The sequence below is a fragment of the Apis mellifera genome, linkage group LG11 (genome assembly GCF_003254395.2).
Source record: "Apis mellifera strain DH4 linkage group LG11, Amel_HAv3.1, whole genome shotgun sequence".
Taxonomy (NCBI): Eukaryota; Metazoa; Arthropoda; class Insecta; order Hymenoptera; family Apidae; genus Apis; species Apis mellifera.
Genome location: NC_037648.1, coordinates 13,321,534 through 13,343,320, shown reverse-complemented (window position 1 = coordinate 13,343,320; position 21,787 = coordinate 13,321,534). Strand labels below are relative to the sequence as shown.

Genomic DNA, 21,787 nt, shown 5'->3' with positions numbered 1-21,787 from the left:
AGAGAGAGAGAGAGAGCCGGCTTCGTGGGCCGTTGCGCTCGGTGCCAAGGTCACGCGGCCCCCATCGGCCCTCTCCCCTCCTCTCCGTAGCCCCCGCCGCACTATGGACAATGTTCACCTTTTCTATCATACGAGCCACCTTCAACCCCTTCGTTCAATGAAACGTCGATCGACCGACTTTCTTTCACCGTCTTCTTCTTCTTCTTGTGCCTTCGATTCGATTGATTTCACGGTTCTTTCCCTCGGGGAGATTTATTGCGATAGAGAAAAGAATGTTTTAAGCAGTCGTAATATATATCTGTCGCGTAAACGCGGACAGAGCGTATATCGAGGAACGGGCTAGGAAAGGGAAACAGTGTTTCGTTTTAAAGGCGCGAGATGGGAGTGCGGTACAGTGGTAGGGATACAATAATAACAATACAGGCAAAAGCGCGCACCGATCAAGGTGAATACCTTTGGATGGATGAGTAGACGAGATCTCGTGTCTTGACATGGTAACGTGGACATTCGCGGTCTATATACTCGTGGAACGTGTATACGTAACCGAACCGGTGGCTGGCAGCCAACTGAAAGACTTTGGATATATTTGCGGACTGGACAAGCTGCTCGACACGTGACACAATTTCATTACCCTTGCTGGCTGGCGTGTGCTGCTATGCCGACAATCTTTCTCTCCCTTTCCTCGTCTAATTTACCATCCGAATTTCGTCACGAGTACACGCATGGTCGAATTGTTTCGTTTCGTACGACATTGAGTTATTATATACTGTGTATATACCGCGTTCCCTTTTAAAAATACGAGAAATTATATTCATTCGCGAAATTATATACGCGTTTGTTGAATATAAACCTTTCGTCGTAGCGTGTTTTCTATCAATCTTGCTTGCTTCGCGTTCAATTTTTATTCACGTTTTTCTTTCTCTTTTATTAACGACCGAAAGTGGAAATATCTGGAGAGCGATTTTTGTAAGAAAAGAGGTGAAATTGATCAATTAGCAAGCTGTTAGTGACTCGTTCGCGACCGTAAGATAAGAATCTTCACACGTGACACAATTTTATCATCCTTGTGGGACGCGACCGCGAGAGCGCGCGAGCACGCGCTCGAGCGACCGAGCGCTCGGCGACGTATCGTTCACAACTACGTGCAGCTATGCAAGGAATCGTGCGGTCAGACTCCTTTCCCATCCAGGATTCCCGGAAAACGGGAACGATTCGTGGTACATATGACATAAATTTTAATTAGACGATTCCGTCCATCGGGTATTCGAGGTGTGAACAATACTTTCGTGTCCGTAAATTGGACTCCTTTTTTTCGGGCTTCGGAAAACGAATACACCGTGGCGCTAGCGTCGCTGCACACCTCCCAATACTTGTTGATCGTCCGACTAAAATTCTAATCATTTCGTAGCGATTATTCAAGGGGATAAAAATACCTTCCCGATTTTCCGAAGAGAGCAAGATTTCATGCATAATAATTTGTTTTCGTGTTCCCAAACCAATCCCAATCTGTCAATCCCCTCCCTCGAAAACAATCTCTCCATTATTGCGTACACCCGAAAAGCGTCAGATCGATTTTCCGGCCGAGCCAATTTAACGATTCGATTAACGACGACACAGAAAGAGAGAGAGAGAGAGAGAGAGAGCAAGCTCGTTGAATTATCGAGTTCTCCCGACTACCTATACCAGTGGAATGCATCGGGATGCATCGTATGGGTACCGCTCGTGCAGTCGTGAGGGACGCGATCGACCTCTTGCGGAGAGTTGCCTTAACCTTTTAGATTTTTTCTTACTCGTTTCAGCCCGCTGCCTGCCCGGATGCGACGAGCAGCACGGACACTGCAATCGACCCGACGAATGCTTGTGAGTATACGCATATATATATTGTATATATACCATTTTTCTTTCTCTCGCTCTTTCTTTCTCTTCTTTCCCTCCTTCATGATAATATAAGTACGTATAGCAACTAAACTACTTCTCCTTCTCCTTCTTCCACGTCTGCTCGCTCTTTTTCTTCCTCTTTTCCTCTAATATACATTCCTGATTCGCGATACCAGTACGCGTTGTATCATACTCGTGCCGCATTAATAAACGACGCCTCGATAAACGAGCTTCCCGCGAAAGTCGATCGTTAATGAGTGTAACGCGATCGATGATCCGGCCTCTAATTGCTCCACCGTGAGAATCTTCGGTTTCGTGTCCTTTTTTTTCTTCTTTCGAGGAAAATTAAATTAAGATTCTCTCATCAATCATCCGATTTAATTGTTCAAACTTTTCTCCTATAATCGATACCGAGTATCGTATTCTTTTTTTTTTTTATTATTTTCACAACAGAATCGCAACTCATTTTTGAAAAATGACTCGAAACGTTTACACAAAGTTAAATCGGAGATTAATATTCTTGCTCGATTAATCGGGTATTTCCATTAGCATAACCGCTATCGGTTTCCAAGATCGGGTTCGCGCCACTCGATTTTCCCTTTTACACCCGGGTCGGATCGAGCTCGCGCGATTAGAATATCATCGGATGGTGGAACTCGTTTCCGGGTGTTGCGATTCCCCCCTTCGGTTTCACCGGTGATTTCACAGGGAAGGAAGGCGGGCGTCGTGCGCGATGATCGTCAGGGGTCGAAGAGGACGAGCAGGAATTCTCGACTGGTTTCTTCCCTCCTTAACGAGAGAATCGGCTACCGGATCGTGCATTTCCAATCGACTCGATTCTTTTCCCCGCTTTTTTTCTTTTTCCCTTCTACGTTCTCGCAAAGTCGTCGAACCTATTCTAATTCGATTGCGACCAGTCGAAAAACGAGTACAGCGACGAAAAGTCAGAGATCGAAAAGTCAGAGAATTTCTGTATTTGCCGGGAATCCTGATCTATAAATACGCTCCTGCCTCGAGGAACCCTCTGCTCCTTCAGAATTTTTTCCCTCCGCCGAGTCTGGGAAGAATCTTTCTCACCCTGCGCTTTTAACTCTTTGTCGGCTTTTGTTTGGCGAAGAAGAAAAAAAAAAAAAAGACAGGACGCGAGATTTGAATGATTTCGACGGAAAGTTCGAAAGTTTTTTTTCTAAGATTCGAAAAACGGTGTCAAAAATTACGGATCGCATTTCGGAAGATAAAAAACGCGCAACAGTTGCGTCAGCAATATTCTTAAATGCAAAGAGGGACGCATGCGTCGATCACGGCCAAACTGTTGATCGAAAATCAACTGTGCGCTCTCGGCACAGCTTTGAATTTAGAACAACGGAGGCTCGAGCAGAGATGAGCACAGAGTAGAGAGATGTCCCGCGATAATTCCTATTCTCCGTTTCTCCGCATGGGACACGAATCTCGGCCCGACGTTAACCCGAGGTTTAGAGTTAACTCGATCATCTAATTACTGCACGAGACCGGGGTTAATTGTCCCGTTAGCCGCAGCCGTCCAGTCGAGTTCCCTCCGACTAGATCCATGTTTTCTCCTCGCCGACATCATCGTCATTATCGTCATCGTCATCAAACTTTTTTTTTTTTCCACCCGATTTCCAATTCTCGCGGAAAAATAATATTTTTCGAAAATAAAGAAAGTATTCAAACTTTTTCTTGTCGACATCATTGTCATTATTATCATCATCATCAAATTTTCTATTTTTTTTTTTCATCCAATTCTGGCAGAAAAATAGTATTTTCGAAAGTAGAGGAAGCATTCAAACTTCTTCTTGTCGACATCATCATCATCATCATCATCATCATCATCGTCATCAAACTTTTTTTTCCATCTGATTTTCAATTCTCGAAAAAATAATATTTTCGAAAGTATTCAAACTTCTCCTCGCTGACATCATCATCATCATCATCATCATCATCATCATCATCATCGTCATCAAACTTTTTTTTTTCCATTCGATTTTCAATTCTCGCGGAAAAATAATATTTTTCGAAAATAGAGGAAGCATTCAAACTTCTCCTTGCCGGCATCATTATCATTATCATCATCATCAAATTTTCTTTTTTTTTTTTTCATCAGATTTCCAATTCTCGCTGAAAATAATATTTTCTAAAGTAGACGAGGCATCCATTTAAATCTCTTCTCGATATCATTGTCATCATCATCATCATCATCATCGTCATCAAACTTTTTTTTCCATCCGATTTTCAATTCTCGAAAAAATAATATTTTCAAAAGTATTCAAACTTCTCCTCGCTGATCATCATCATCATCATCGTCATCGTCATTAAACTTTTTTTTTTTCCATTCGATTTTCAATTTTCGCGGAAAAATAATATTTTCGAAACTAGACGAGATATCCGTCCAAATCTCTCTTCGATACCATCATCATTATCATCATCATCATCGTCATCAAATTTTTTTTTTTATCTAATTTTCAATTCTCGCGGAAAAATAATATTTTTTAAAATAGACAAGGCATTCATCCAAATCTCTCCTCGATATTATCGTCATTATCATTATCATCAAATTTTCTTTTCTTTTTCCATCCGATTTCCAATTTTCGCGGAAAAATAATATTTTCGAAAGTAGAGGCATCCGTTCTAAACCTCTCCTTGCCGATATCATCGTCACAATCATCGTTATCAAACTTTTCTTTTCCATCCGATTTTCAATTCTCGCGGAAAAATAATATTTTCGAAAATAGACGAGGCATCCGTCCAAACCTCTTTCGCCGTGGCGCGTCTTTTAAATGTCCCAGACGTTCAGGAATTTATGGGCATACCGTAGACGCGTAAATAAACAACGGCGGAGTGTCGCCTCGTAATAAATTGTACGTCGAATATCGTCAAACGTGCAACGTTTCTGCGACTTTTGTTGCAGCTCCTAAGCAACTTCGTCCGCTGTATATATATGCGAGGAGGGAGTAGAGGGAGGAGGAGGCGGAGGAGGAGGAGGAGGATCGGTTTTCGCGTCTGGGGAAAAACCTGTTGCGAAACGAGTATAGCAGCGGCGGGGTCGGTTACTCGAGATCTGCTCGAGGATTTTTTCAATTGAACGTGTTGCGCGCAAGACATATCTTCCTTAATGGAGAATAAGAGGAATTTGACGAATTTTTCTTTTTTTTTTTTTATTCATTTCGTCGAGAGAATAATGGTTCGAGGGAAGAGATGGAGGTTCGATTGGAAGGAAGGTGTAGTAGCGTAGAATAAGACAGCGATAGTATTACGTGGACAAAGGGTAATCTGTTTTCTGGTTGCGTAACCGTATGCGTGGAAATAGTCGATACGATCGCTAAAAGCAATCGCCATCTCTCGAGCCTCGTGGGATGTTGGCCCCATTCGTGATACGTGAAAGAATCGCGGCTCTATCCCATTGAAATTTCGGAGTCCATGGTCGGTGTCGCGTGCGTATCCTAGCTGAATATTGATGAAGATGCACGCACCGCGTGCATCGTGTTCCCCTACCTTCCTTTTCCTCCCTCTTTCCCCCCCCCCCTTAATTTATACTTCCGCGATATTTGCAATTTCTTCGACCGTCCTTTCTTCTTTACCCCGATATTTCTTCGAGTGGATATTGTTCACACTATTCTTCTTCGCATTCTTACAACGATATATTCCGAACCGCTAATACCGAGCGATAAGTAATTATTCAATTGCCGAAACACGATTGTTCCATCGACTTATTCCTTCACTTATTTCGCCTTACGCGTCGCTTCGATCACGAATCACCGTTGTTCGAGCGAGAGCGAGCCGTTCTTTCGATCATCCATGAAATCCCTTTTTTCGTGTTCTTTTTGCTATTAGAGAAAAGACAGTTCGATATCGCCACGAATTATATGCATTATATATTATGTACACGATTGTGCATATGCATACGTTCGTATGCAATCGACACAGTTTCGTTCCATCTCGTACACTCTCGTCATCTCGCCGCTGCTGCTCGTCTTTCTATCCCTCTTTCTCTTACGCGCTCTCTTACAGCTCTCTCGATTACGTTTCTTGGTGTGTACACGGGATTTAATGGTATAGTCATGCGACGTCGACGGGGCTCTTTCTAAGCTTCTCTTTCTCTCTACATCTCGATATATATATAATATATATATACTTTTATATATTTATATATATATAATATTATATATATATATTGTATATATATACGTATAGAAAGAGAGAGAAAGAGGCGGATGGGTATTAGTAGGCAGAGTAAGGCGCGCGCACACACAGAGGAGCGTAACCTTTCCTTGACCCGCATACTGAACGGCTGTGCCGAGGCTCGAACCGTGGGAACACAACTCGACGACTCGTCTCCCCACTCTCCTTCGAATTCTACCTCCTCTCCTGTCTCTCTTGGCTAAGGTTCTTCCTCCCTTCTCTGTCGCCGGTTCTCTCCTTTTCCTTCTCTTTCTTCGAGACCTCTCTCTCTCTCTCTCTCTCTCCCTCCTTTTCGACTGGTTTCTCCTTTTCTCTCTGTCTCTCGCTTATTCTATTTCTTCCCTTCTCTCTTCCTTTTCCTCTTTCTTTCTTTCTTTCTTTCTTTCGGCATGCATGTGTGTACTATTCTATATATATATAAACATATATATAAATATATATAAACGAGTGAGAAGGATACACGTATATGCTCATAGCATATCTCCGTCTCGCTTCGACATTCGCTCCTGTTCTATCTTTTCACGGACCTCTTTGTCCTTTCTTCCGTACATCAGTGTAACCCCCTTGGACGTAATGGCCGACCACCATATCCTCCTCGTTTCCCTCTCTCCCTCCCCCTGTGTCGCGAATCCAGCTCCTTTCTGCAGTACCTTCCTCCTCGTCGTCCTCTTCTTCATCTCTCCATCGGCCTTTACCCACCTTCGCGTATATCCCTCTTGTCACGGCGAGGCACTAGCTGCCTTTCTTTTTCTCGATCGTTCTGTTCCGCTCGCCATTTCTTTCCCCCCCCCTTCGCCCCTTTTTCCCCCTCGCCCACCTTCTCGGAACCTCTTCTTTACCTAAAAAACTATCGACCGATGTGTACGATCATTTTTTCGCCACGTATCTCTCGAAAAGGAGAGAACATATTATTCCGTTTCGTTCTAACCAACGGGGGAATTCGACGATAAAGATTATATATATATATATATATATATATACACACACCGTGGGAAGTTCGATTAATTTTATCGGGAACGAGAGATAGACGATGACCCCGTAACCATCCTATTTTTATCGCATTCACTGAAATTACTCGGTCGAGGATCGATTAGTATTTAACGATCGAAGTAATTAGAATCTATCATACGCCTCTTATATACATAGGAGAGCCGTCTCTCCACGGAGTCACCCGGTATAAAGCTCGGTTACCTGGAAACGGGGATTCCTCCTCGTCCCATCTCCTTGCCTCTTTATTGCGCCGTCCTCTATCACGTTCCATCATTTTTCATACGAGTTTAACGAGGTCTTTGACATTCGTCTTCGGTCGAGAATATCTTCGGATATATTCTTCGATCATAGATTCTCGCTCCTAGACGAAAGTTAGTTATCCCCCCCTCAACTCTCTTACGATTCTGCTTCGTAAAAAAAAAAGAAGATAAGGAATTAAAATTTTTTTTTTCCAAATTAAACTTATTCCTCTTTGACCATTTTAAAGATGCCACCCTATATAACGATCGGTAAAACGAAAGCCTCTTCTCCGTGTCGCGGCATGCTTACTTTCTCCCCGTGTTGGTCGAAGAAAAGCGATCAGCAGCACGGCTAACGAGCAACATCCTCTCTTGTCTCGGTTCCAGATGCCACAACGGTTGGAAGGGAGCGTACTGCGACCAGTGCGTGAGATATCCAGGCTGCCTTCACGGTAGCTGCCAGAAACCCTGGGAGTGCCTGTGCGACGAAGGCTGGGGCGGTCTGTTCTGCAACCAGGACCTCAACTACTGCACGAATCACAAGCCCTGCTTGAACGGCGGCACCTGCTTTAACACCTTTAACGGCCAGGGTTTGTACACCTGCTCGTGCGCGCCAGGTTTCAACGGCACTAACTGCGAGAAGCCGCTTTTGGATTGCGACTCGAACCCCTGCCTGAACGGTGGATCGTGCACCATGGAACCGCCCTATGGAAATTCTAGCCTGATCAAAACATCGGAATCTTCCTCCTCCTCCTCCTCCTCTTCGTCATCATCTTCGTCGTCGTCGTCGTCGTCATCCACTTCAACGTCGTCGCCGTCGTCGTCGTCCACCAGGCAACATTATCGCTGCACCTGTCCACCGGGTTGGCGAGGTAGACACTGCGAGATCAGCTCGAGATCCTGTCGAGATTCTCCCTGCCATCACGGAGCCAGCTGCGAGGACGACTCCCTTCACGGCTACGTGTGCCGTTGTCCTCCCGGTTACACGGGGAACGACTGCGAATCCCAACTCGACCAGTGCTCGCCGAATCCGTGCTCGAACGGCGCCACCTGTACCGACCTGGGAAACAGCTTTCGGTGCTCCTGCCCGCCCGGTTTCACCGGCGAACGCTGCGAGACCAACATCGACGATTGCCAAGACGACCCGTGCCTGAACGGCGGGACCTGCGTCGATCTAGTCAATCAGTTCCGTTGCCAGTGCGTGCCTGGATACGTGGGCCGGTTGTGCCAGGACAAGGTGGATTACTGCCTCACGAAACCGTGCGCGAATGGTGGCCGTTGCATATCGGGTACGAACGATTATAGGTGCGCGTGCAAGCCTGGATTCACGGGCAAGGATTGCAGCGTGGACGTGGACGAGTGTAGAAGCACGCCATGCCGGAATGGCGGCACGTGCGTGAACCGCGTGAACGGTTTCCTTTGCCAGTGCGCAGACGGTTGGCACGGCGACACTTGCGCAGACGAGATAGGGAGCGGGACGGTCGCGCTGCCAGCTCCGTCGAACACAGCGGCAGCCGCTGTACCGGCCGTACCTCCGTCCGGGGCTAGTTACTGGTCGGGAAATTTGTCGAGGCACGTGGCGTCCGCGTCCGCGGAGCCCAGGGACGCGGGCCTCACCACCGAGCACGTGGTGGTGATCGCCACGTTGTCCACGGCCGTGCCGGCGTTCGTCCTGGTCGCGGCCGTCGCCGTGATGTGCATGAAGAGGCGGCAGAAGAGGGAGCAGGCGAAAGCGGACGAGGAGGCGAGGCTGCAGAACGAGCGCAACGCTGTGCACAGCAGTATGAGCAAGCGTGGCGGTGGAATGGGCGGTGGCGCGGGGGTCGGGACGGGCGGAAGTCAAGGGGTTGGCATCGTTGGTAACGTGGGGCTGCTCGGTGGCGGCGGAAGCGGAATGATCAGCGCCGGGGGCGGGGGCAGCGTGTGCACCCTGGGCACCGGGGACGCCCACATGATAAAGAACACATGGACGGCGAACAAGAGCGTGAACAACGTCGCGTCCGCCAGACAGGACGACCTCGACTCGTCGTTTCAAACGGACGTCACGCTGGATAGCTCTTGCTCGGGTTACAAGCCAGAACCGGTGCTGGCGGACGGGCGAACGCGGACAACGAAACAACTGAACACGGAGGCGGCCGCTCACAGGGCGTCCCACCTCTTCCAAAAGGAGAAGGATTGTCTGGGCCTTGGTCTCGGCATAGGCGTCGGCGTCGGCGTGATCGAGAGTGCCAAGAGGTCGTCGGTGTTCGCCGGTAACGCGACGACGGACAGCTGTTGCGCGGCGGAAGCGGCGTTGCTCAAGAGGCCGACGAACATCACCGAAGGGGGCAGTGGTCCACCGGGGAGCGGTGGCGGTGGAGGTGGCGAGACCGGGTGCGGGGTATACGTTATAGACGATCACTATAGGCACGACACGTCGCTCGCTGCCACGCTCGCGACGGAAGTGTAGTTTTTCTTCCCCTTTACTCCCCCGTGTCCAACTTTGTTGTTCTACGATAAATAGTATAGAGATGAGAGCCAGTCGACCGATCAACGTGGACTCTATGTGTATATATATATATATATGTATGTATATATATATACATATGTATATACATATATACATATATTCGTAAAACGAACATTTATCTTCCTCCGTAAATGACCGAAAATGCTGTGCGTGCCCCCGCGTGCGACTCACACGCGACCAAGAAGAAGAAGAAGAATAACTCTTGTTTTTCTCTCTGCGCGTTACAATACGTTTGTTTCGTCGTCGCTGCGCACCGCGTAACTACCAACCGGCGCGACAGAGAAACACACGCGTTACGAATCCCTTTGTGCATATACGCGCACGTACGTACGCGAATACTACTACAATAGTCATCTACGTGTGGTGCGCGCCGCGCTCGGCTCTCCGTTATGGGCCAGCGGGTGAACGGGCGTGCGTTTCTTTGCGATTCCTTTGTTTCTCTCCCTCCCGTTGCGCAGGACGTCGCGCGTGAGAACGTTCCACCGGACTTTGCCACTACGGTGACGACACACAACGCAACGGTGGTAGCGGGATGCGTCGTTGCTCGCTGCCGTTGTTGCCGTTGTTGTTGCTCGTTGCTCGCTGTATCGCTGAAGCGAAAGAAGTCGGCTCGCGCGTGCACGTTCTATTGGACGATCGCGCGGGACGATCCTCTCCGTTGAGGTTGATGTGATGACGAGAAGACAACGGGCAGTGGAGAGACTCCCGAGAGACTCCTTCCTTGAAAAAAGAAAGAAAGAAAAGAAAAGAAAAGAAAAGAAACGGAAGATGATGAAGATGACGATGAAGACGAAGAGGAAGAGACTTCAACGAGGAGTTCGACAGCAGGGGAGCAAAATTAAATATACATATATATATGCACACGTATAAAACAAAAAAAAAATATATATATATATATATATGTATATAATACGAAATGCTGTGGAGGCGGACGATCGCGAATATCGTCGTCCGACCCGTTCTTAGGTATTACAATATTATATATCATGTTCGAAGCGAAACTTTGTACAGAACTAATTTATTATTATTGTTATTTACTATTATTACTATTTGCTATTATTATTATTATTATTAATATTATTATTCTAATTATTATTATTATTATTATTATTATTATTATTAATAATATTATTCTATCGTATCCCATTATCATTGTTCCGATAGTTCTCCATTGTATCTCTATTTTTCTCTCTTTCTCTCTCTTCTCTTCTCTGTTCTTTTTTTTTTTTGAATCGCGTGACTGAAGATTTTTTTTTTCTTTTTCTCTCCTCTTTTCTTTCCCCTCCCCTCCACTCTCTTTTCTTCACGGCTAACGAGAGATGGCGTTGTCACGAGGATACTTACTTTTGCGTGTACACAACTACGCGTGTGTATGTATACGCGCGATTCTATGCGCGGGTGCGTGTATTCGCGGCCGATAGCGATATATAGCGTGCATGCATCGAGAGTATGTCTGTTTTTTCGGTACGCGCGCGTGTGTATGTGTGTGTGTACGTGTATCCCCCCGCCCGCCCCCTTCGTATATGTAATATGTATATATAATATGTAAATGTACATGTATATGTATGTGCGTCCATCTGTTCGCTTGCGAGCAAGTCCTCGGTGAGAGAGAGAGAGAGTGAGTACGAAGCAGAGTAACGACCAGAGAGAGGAGAGCGTTTGTATGTACCGTGCGTATATAGTTACGAGCGAGAAAGTTTACGACGAATTAGGATTCAAACGATGTCGCCCCTTCGTGAGATTTTTTTATTTTTTTTTTTTTTTCCCTCGGACTTTTTTTTTCCTTTTTTAGCCTTTCGGATAGCGCTATTTTTTTCGACGATCAATCGGATATTAATACCTTCTTTTTTTTTTTTCTTTTTCCCTTTCCATTACCATCCTTCCTCCCGGGACGATGTCACATGGATCTCGAAACGAGGATCGTTCGAGGGTACAGCTTTCGGATCGATTGTTCCACAATTGGTAATGTACAGTGCATAGAAACAAAAAGAAAGAGAAAAACAAACTCATTACCCGGCAATCTGGGATTTCCATGCGGCAAGCCCGTCTTGCCGGGTCATCGAGTGCTGAATAATTTAATTTTTCAATCAGACTTTTTTTTTTTTTTTCTTTTTTTAATAAAATTGAACCATTCACTTACATCATAGTAAGAAAAATTCGAAATTTCGTTCCTTCAAGGGGAGGGGGGCAGAAAAAAAAATTACCTCGATCCGGAAGTCGTGACGATTCCTTTCATGGAGCCCTCCACGATCGTGGTTTTGCCTGAACCGTGGACAACGTCCCCCCATGGATCGTCGTGGGACGTCGCTAAAAATCAAAATTCCCGCTCGATCGCGTTAGCCATATCGATCGAACGAGCGTAATTTTTTTTTTCTTTTTGTAATTGGAAAAAAAAAAAATTTCTCGACAAAAAGGGGAGAGGAAAGCTTATGGTGAAAAGGATTAGAAAATTTTTTGCGAGACAATTGAAACCGTTCGATAATGACCGAAGTGTTTAGTAACTTTCTTTTAGGGACATTTCAGCAGCGAATCCCCCATCGGCTTTCCTTCGCCCAAACTTTTTCGACATTTTTTTCGTGCGCCTCCGATGATGTGGTGGCAACATGTGAAACATTACTCGCGATATGTATAAATACAGATAAATAAAATGGATGATAAATAAATGAATATATAAATATATAGATAGAAGAAAAAAATATATATAAAATATATATATATATATATACACACACATATATATATATATATATATATATAAATGAGAAACCGGGCGTCGTCGTCAACGGCGTGCAGACGACGAGACGGATTATTCCAAGTTTTCGAGATCGAAATCTGCGAGAAGATAATAAAAATCTTAAAAAAAAAATAAATTTGGCCTTTCAAATTCGAACAATTTTTCAAAGATTGAAATCTCAAACATTTTTCTTCGTTCGATTAAAATTTTTCTTTTCGAATTGAAATTGAGAGAGAGAAAAAACTTCTTTCTTTTTATTTTTTTTCCAAAAATTTCTCCCCCGTTTCGATCTCGAAAATCGCGAACAAATGACGATTATGTGTTGTTATCGCACGGTTGATGATAATTATTTATTTATATGGATGATGATAATGATAATGATGCTGATGATAATGATGATGCTGATGATACTGATGATGATGATGATGCTGATGATGATGATGATGCTGAACAAGCGATGATGAATACGATGAACGCTGCTGATGATAAATGATAATAATGATGATTGACGCACTACGACGCTATTTGTCCGATACGATTTATTAATTGAAACGCCGGTGGTGATAATAATGCTGATAGTGATGATCACGATAACAATAATGTAGAAACGTAAAACGATGACGATGTAACGAACAAAGATTCGATGATGTTCCTGTTAATAAATAATAATGATAATTAAATAAACGAAACAACACTCTACCATATAAAAACTATTGCTAAGTCAGTCGGGTCACGCATTGTGTTTTTCTTTTTTTTTTTTTTTCGGATCTCGCTCGTGGGCAAGGAATTAAAAAAAGAAAAAAAAATAAACAAATATTACGTATAAGAAAATTTCCAAAAAAAAAAAAGCGGATTATTAAGAATTGTGTAAAAAGGAAGAAAAGAAAAAAATAGTGAACGCGCAAGATAAGAAAGAAAAGAAAAAAAAAAGGCCGGCGCGCAGCGTCGACGACGCCGGATTTCGGATCGATTAAAAAAAAAAACGGCGATTAATCGATCGTTTGAACGGTTCACGATCGGTTGACTGGCGCCGACGCTGGCCCGCCGGCATTCGTCGATAATTAAACGAGAAGCACGTACGTATAAACGATTATATTATATGGAATACAATGTGTAATAAAGCTGTTGTCATTTTTTGTACTTATATATATATATATACACACACACACACACACACACACACACACCTTTCGACTGGATTTTTCTGATTTTTCGACGAATATTTTTCGCGAAACGATTTATTCCTCCTTGTCCACTCGTTTTGCCACGTTTCTTTCAATTATTCCCTTTTTCCCTTATCGTAAATTCGTTCCAAGTTATTTTCCACTCGTTCAAATTTTATTTCGAATAAAAATGGGATAGAGCTTTTTTTCTTTCTTTCTTCGTTCACAACGAGATGTATTTATATATATATATATATATATATATATATATATGTTTGCGAGAAGAGAATGTATTATTAGATATATGTATAAAAGATTCCTAACTTGTCCATAAATTCATCTGTAAAGGGGAAAAAAAAAAAAAAAAAAAAAGTAAGGAAGTAAACGTTATCTATATAATATAAAGAGGCGTATATATACACGTTGCGAGTATGTCTGTGTATATTTGTAGCGGAGAATTGTACAATTAATCACGATCACGATTTTGCGATTATATTATTACTATTTTTATTATTATTATTGATTAATTATTAATTATTTTATTATGATATCGCCAACGTGTAAATAGAAAACGAATTGTCAATATAATTGTGTCACGCGAGTGACAGCGAACGATTAATAATGATACATTAAAATGAATCTGCTTCCTGTGTCTTCTTTTTTCCCCTCCTTCTAATCCATATACAAAAAAAAAAAAAAAAAAATTGCAAAAAAAAAAGAAAAAAAAGGACGCTAAGAATATAAACAAAGAAATAAATCACGAGATAATAACGTAATCCGTGGAGGGAAACATTATATGTATATGCACGTGAGACTAACAAGAAGAACTGAACCACGTTCCAAGAGTTACGCAATGCACGCTGAATCCTTAAAGGACGATCGCGAGCGTCGCTATTTCCGCGGAGGGCCCCGCTTAAGAAGGCAAGACACGGATGCATCGCGACAAAGTAGCCGCGAACGTGGGCCCCGCTTGTGGGAAGATGGCGAAGAAACGACCGAGAGAAAGGGAGAGCGAGAAGGAGGGCGAGACCGAGAAAGAAAGGTCCGGCTCGATGGAGGAAGTCGCATCTTCTCGGAATGACATCAGATTGCTCTGATAAGGGGACAACGATTTTATGTAACCCCGATCAAGCGTCGTATGTATACGTATATATATACACGGTTTGCATTAGAATTCAAGGAATCACGGCAATCGTTTTGCTCCTGGAATAAAATGGATTCGACAGTAAGCGTCAACCTTGTGGTCGTTTCTATGGGAAAGTGATAATAAGCACGTGGACGCATGATTCGAATTCTAGAAGACGAGCGAGAAAGAAAATTTTTATTCCATTCTTCCAATTCTGATCTCTCCCTTGTCCTTACGTATTAGCTGATTTATATGGAAAGATCCAAGTTGGTGAAATCCAAGTATGCCGTGGATATTTTATACGGATTTAATAGTTTTAATCTCTGGCAATCTCTGGCAAAATGAAAGCTGATTTTATGCGTGAACGTTACGACTTTTGACCGCTAGATAATTCGAAATAGCTTGAACGGATGAAAGTCGGTTCGTAAATCGTTTGTAGTGAAATTTTTCGAATGACCAACGAGCGGTTAAAATTATATAAATCTTTCTCTTTGTTTTAACCGTCTACGGTGCATAAATATCATTCAATTTGATATTATCAGCAAACAATTAATTATCGTTTCGTTATTGATCGATAATGATTATAATATTAATACGTAAAGAATACAAATACGTTTATATATTCATAAAAGGATAATCAATATTTATGATCACGTTATTAGATTTTAGACCTTCTCGCTATTATTATCTTTCTATTAAATATCGATTTCAAAGAGGTAATAAGGGGAAGATAATACAACTACCTCAAAGTTATTATAAATGCAAAAATTAAAATTCTAAAATAATAATTCCCACTGTTTAAAATGTTGCCGTTTTAATTATGGATGGATATTAAGAATAAAAAGCTGTACGATATCGCATATCGTATTCACAAATTAATAGAATATTGGATAATTTATCGCGATAATCGGATTTCCAACTTTCGATTCGATAACTCGATGAATTCGATCGACCGCTCAATTCGTTTAAAGGTGCTTTAATCGAATTTCCAATCTATCGAATACTCAAACGCCCTCTCCATTAATTCTATACGAGACGTCGACGAGAACAGAGACGCAATTCCACGGAGCACAGTCTCAGAAGATATTATACACGGTACGCTATATAAGCAGAAGCTCGGGAACCTCGTGAAAGTCGTCGAAGTAACATCGTGGCCAGGCTACCCACGACTCATCGTGTCGTTATATACGCGCCGGTTATTACCTGCAGCTTCGCCGTTGCAAACCCATTACGACTGCCGTGGCATTCTTCGTGTCTATGCCTGCCTCCTCTCCCCACTCCACCATTCTGACAGCCCATCTTATTCTTTTTCACCTTTCCCCTCTAGTTAATTAACATTTTTGTCTATATATTTTTTTACCGCTCCGTCGGTATTTCTTTTTATCGATATGTTTTCCAACTGTACACTCGCGCAATCGAGAATATTTGCGTATGCGCATACGCACGGACCAGGAACGCGAGTGAGAGAATCGTGGAGTTTTTTTTACAATATCATCGTTTCGATTGTTGACAGCCTGTTCGACAGATGTTTCGTGGGATCTTGTACGAAAGTGTATATATATCGAGATGATCGATCGATTTCTTGTTTAGAATCGAGGTTATAAAAAGAATAGGGTATCAATTCAGTTGCCTGTCATCATTCTAACCTGTACAATCCGTTTGCAACGATGCGACGTTGACAGAAAATATCGTTTGAGATTTGTTGCCGGCTACCTACCGATCGATTCTCGATTTGGAACACGATAGACAAGCTCGAGCTACGAAATAGTGTGCGGAACAAGTTTAAAGAAGTTTTCACCATTCTATACACGATGGAATATCTGGCTGAATCTAGGAAAGCCAACGAGGCGAAAGCGTTGAATAGTCGGAAGGGAATCGGCGGTCCGACGAAATCTGTCGCAATCGATCAGAGATAGGATTGAACGTGGCCCCGTCGCGATTCCATTGCGCTTCAACGATTCCGAAATTCCTTCGTCGGTTCGACGTCGAATTTCACCTCAGGAAATTTGGCGCCTCTATTCGTCGTGTCGACGATGATCGGACGCGATGAACTGAGAAATTATTTTCATTCCTCAAATCTTCTTAAAAAGAAGTTTTTACCCATTCCCATAATTATTTTTTATAAATAATGTATTTAAACAATACAATATAAAGGTAATTAATAATTTATTTTAATCGATATTAAAATATACTTTTATTCAAACGTTGCGTAATATTTCAAATGATATATCGATTACATCATTAGAATTGACGATTTACCTATAATATTAATATCTTCCTAAAACAAATCTGTACAAAAGATACTACTTTAAGAGCTAAATTTAACAATTTCTTGTAGATCTATCTACGATTTACACACGAGAAGATATGTGGAATTGCATGCAGCTAAGAAATATACATTTGCAGTTCTACATCTACTGCGTGAGTATACATATAGTATACTACACATGCGCATATTCCTCGTCGTCGTCTTTTGAGAGACTTTCACTTGCCCTCCGGTTCGGTGTATTGGCGTGCAGAGTTTACAGCCACGTGAGACGGCGTTAAGGATCTTCTTCCTTCTCCCCTCTACTATTCTTTTTCTGAGCTTGATCCGCTTCTTCCTCTAGGTATCGTTGTGAATCGAGCTCGTATACCAACCGCGACACGCTTCGTTGCTTTTCCACGTATCCTCTATAAAGATTTCTTCTGTAGTGAATATAATAGATTCTTTATTCTTTCGGTAACGTGTTCATTAATTGGCAACGTGACGCCTAGTGGCGCCCCGGAAAAAAAAGTAACTAAATATCCTATATAACCTATCCCAAATAACCTATCATTTTGCGATTGTATTTTTATTTATATATTCTTAATACTAGTTAATTTATATTCTCTCTAATTGTACATTTTTCAAAGAATAAAGAAACCAAATATAAAATTAAGATTCAAATATGATATATTTTAAACAATTATTCTTCCATTACTTACTTTAATCTATTACATTGTACATAAATTTACATTTGACTCACGTTGACGTACGTTATTCACTGTAACAAATTAAATTACCAGCTAAAGATAAAACTACCAATGTTATATCAAGAGGATAAAAATCTAGAAAAAATCATAAATTGTATAAACGTTTACATTAAAGAGAAATATTGAACAACGTTTATATTTCAGGGTTAAATATCGTTTAAGTGTCGTATTACCGTTAAGGTTAGATTATCGGCAATAACGGTAGGAAGATGCTCAAGTGTTATATTGGGGCTAAAATCGAACGAGGCTCGAGTAAATCTCTTCTGAACGCCAAAAACATCAGCGACCGCTTCCGGCCGGTTCCAGGTTCCCTTTCCAGGTGCACCGCGACGTTGCACCTCGGTGCACCGGGTCAAACAAGAGCATTCTGGTGAGGAAAGAGGACAGCTCTCGCGAGGGGGATGCGCGGAGAGGCGGTTCCGGCGAAAAAAAATTAATTGGGCGGATGTAATCCGATCGATTCCCACGATTCGACTATGCACCGCCTTTATACGCGACGTACGTACGAATCGACGATCCGGTCCATTATCGTCGATAACCGGTGCACCAACCACTATATGCTCTCTGCCGGTTCTTTTCAGAAACGACCTTTTTTTCAGAACGATTACTCCTTTTCGATGGCCAACGGACATCCGTGGCTCGCAGAATTTTATTTCTAGCACGCTGAAATTAGGGAGCGGTTGTAGCGTTATCATTTTTTTCCCTTTTCACTCTTGTTACGTTAATAATCGTAATAATAAGGATGAGTAAGTCGATCGATTCACTCTCTCGTGATGCATGCATCATTTTCGAAATTTCCATTCTTTTTAGTTAATTTTGTTTCCTTGTTCTCTTCTTGTTAGAATTGTTTATTAAAATTTAGATTAAAAATTTATATTTTATTATTTTATTTTACGTAAAAATAAATATTGCTAGGTTATGAGTTTGATTTTCACGATTCGTTTAAAATCACTTTTTTCACGTAAAAATGAAAATTCGCTCGAAATGTCCGATAAAAATTTAGTGCCCCGTCGATATTACAGCATGGCTATATACGTGAATCGCCTATCGTTTTTTTATTTTTATGCCATCGATGTGGGTATCACATTCGATCTTAATAACCGGAATAATTCCAACCACTTTGCGAAAATGACCGTTTGATATTTCCATTTGCAAGTTGAATTTTTCTTTTCTTCCATTGTTCTAACCTCACTTCCTACCATGTCAAATGCCAAATGTTTGCAAACCAATGCGAAATGTATATACATCGTGTTAAAAAAACTGAAACACCGAGTACGTATTGCCCGTTAATTGATATAATTCATCGAAGTATCACGCACGATGGATAATTAGAGAAGCATGTCCCGCGAATTTCTTTGTCGCGCAATAAATACTGGTTCGCGCGCGCCGGCACGTCCCGCCAGGAATACTCACGTGGCGCCAATACGAGCTTCGCGAGCTTAATTATAGTCACTCGATTAGAATGCACCAGCGGGAGAACCGTAGTCGTTCGAGGTACAAGTGCAACGGTGCGCCTTTCCTTTTGTGTTCGTGCCACTCGCTTCAATTCCATCCGCGTGATCTCTCGGTTTTTACGGACCGTATCGAGATGCGGCGGAGGAAAGAACGATTCCGTATCGATCCAAAGGAAAATAAACGAGACTGATCTCTGTCGCGAGAATCGAAGAATTGAGTAATAAAAGAAATCGTTCGCCTTTCGAACAGGTTTCATATCAACGGATCTCCGCGCAATATTTTCCAATCGTTCTGAAATGAGTTTAATCCTCGAACGAAGAGAAAGGAGAATTAACGAAATTTTACGCGTCGCGAGCCATAAATTATCGATCGCTCGTACGGTTAAAAATAACGAAACGATTAAATATCTCAGAATAATTCATAATTAGATCGGGTAACGAGATAAAAATAAAATAAAATCATCAGCATTCGTTCATCGAAAATTCTCCACCGTCCAGTTCCGGCAATATAATTATTCCTCTAGTTCGGACGATCCTATTCTCCGCTCACTCCGCTTTATTCCGCTCGATTCTTTCTGACATTTGGAGCTCCCCCGCTTTATACACACCTTCGCACGCAGGTATGCAGAGCTATACCTCCTCCTACACCTTCTCCCCGAGCCGCATGCCCTCCCCTTTCGTGTCGTACGTTTAAGTGATCGAACCTTAACGGTCTACCGGTGCCGCGGCCGGCTTTACCTAGATTCTAAGCGTACGTACGAAGCGCGCTTCGAGCACTGCGCGCGTCGAAAGAGAAGGATGGGCAAGGAACGATAAAGAGGGGAAGAGGATACTACCGGCAAGAGGTCAACCTCTACGGAGACCTTCGACGCGCGTTCTTTTCGTCGGCAGGATGTGCGCGCTCGCGGTTGATATCCTTTGACCTTAGCACCGCTTAAACGCAAGAATTTCGATTCGATTTTGTCGCGCGCCGCTTCGCACCTTTTCCGAAAGTTACGCAAATTATTATTATTATTTTTTTTTATATTATAGAGAATGTAGAATAGATTTGAATTTGATGAAAAAAATTTATTAATCTTATCATTAAACAATTATTTTTCATTATTTAAGTGTAAAATATTTTTAAATTGAAAATTGTTATAATCGATCGAGGTTAGGTTAGGTTTCACACTCACCACAGTGAATCGATGGAAATTGTTAATGATACGATAGGAGCGTAATTGTGTGGGTAAAAGTGGACGTCTCGATGTATAATTTAAATTGTTTTTAGCATTTCGTTTTTTATGCGCCATGAACACTGTCATGGAGATTACTGTAAGAGGTCAAGTATAGCGGATGCTCGAGGATTTTTCGCGGAGGGGATGCGTGTACGGGGCATGCAGGTGATATCCTTTGACCTTACCGGTACTGAACAGGCTCTAATGCGGGCTCGAGTTCGGCTTCAAACTCTTGTGTGTGGATTTTAACGCTGCGTGTTTGCACATTTTAAAACCGCTGCCTTTTATTTCCTACACTGTTGACATAATACATATTCCGTTATTTTTCTCTTCCTCTCTCCTCCCTTTACGTCGTTTTAAACAACGTGAAATTTTTTTTTTAAAATTTATAATCTTTCAATTGCTGCAATGATAACACGTGTGACGACAATAAATTAATATCAAAATATGCGCGTTTGAAAATCGATAGAAAGATAGTGAAACCAATGATCCTTGAAACAGTGGCATTACAACAAATTAGTTTCGAGATAAGGACAACGTTTTCTTCGAATACATCGAACCTCGATCATACACCTTAGTTCTCTTATCTTAAACACACGTTACTTACTACTACCTATTAAATTTATTTTCAACAATCATTTTACTTAAATCAATATTTTTTTTTTTTAAATTTCAAAGAAAATAATAAATGCCTATTTATTACTTAGGAAAATAGTTTCAATTTTTTTTTTTCAGAGAGAATCGAAATTCGAATGTATAAAAATATATATAAAAAAATAGAATAAAAATAAAACGGAAGCGGGAGAAAATATCGTAGGCACGGGCGATAAAACGATGCAAAGGGATACGATGTAGCAAGGTACGGCACGGTACGGCACGGTACGTTCACCAATGACCGAGTGGCACGGATCTTCTTCCATCCTTTCCTCTCTTCTCTCATCTCCGCGTCGTGCAAACACTCTGTAACCGCAAGAGCCGGTATATACGTGTACATGCGCGTACGTGTGTGTGTATGTGTAGAGGAGAGTACGGCCATGTGTACTTAGAACCATCGCGAACCTATTCCCCTTCGAATGCAACGCTTGAATATTTCCAGCGGCTCTCTTCGCCGGTATTAATAGTCCTTACTTTCAGCGTGATATCAGACTTCTTACCTATGAGTGATTTTTCACGGCAAAACCGGGAATCATCATCATCGGTATTTTTAATTTCGAAATCGATGAAACTTGATCCTTGTTTCGAACTATATTCTATAACTTAACTAA

The 21,787-nt window shown here is 42.2% G+C and overlaps 1 protein-coding gene and 1 long non-coding RNA gene across 3 annotated transcripts in view; one reads left to right on the top strand and one right to left on the bottom strand.

The window, feature by feature from the left end:
• Positions 1-13,236, top strand: part of LOC410351 (neurogenic locus protein delta) — a 45,104-nt gene extending 31,868 nt beyond the window's left edge. For both annotated transcript variants that reach the window (XM_006566412.3, XM_016915193.2), the window contains 2 exons: positions 1,800-1,860; positions 7,692-13,236. In XM_006566412.3, the coding sequence (XP_006566475.1) occupies positions 1,800-1,860; positions 7,692-9,753 (2,123 nt within the window). In that variant the 3' untranslated portion in view covers positions 9,754-13,236. The remainder of the gene's footprint in view (positions 1-1,799; positions 1,861-7,691) is intronic.
• Positions 13,237-17,385: 4,149 nt separating this feature from the next.
• Positions 17,386-20,356, bottom strand: LOC102653638. The gene is made up of 3 exons (XR_410602.3): positions 18,025-20,356; positions 17,804-17,862; positions 17,386-17,509 (listed from the first exon to the last, which is right to left on the bottom strand). It is a non-coding gene; the product is annotated as an uncharacterized LOC102653638 (long non-coding RNA).
• Between the last annotated feature and the right edge of the window lie 1,431 nt (positions 20,357-21,787).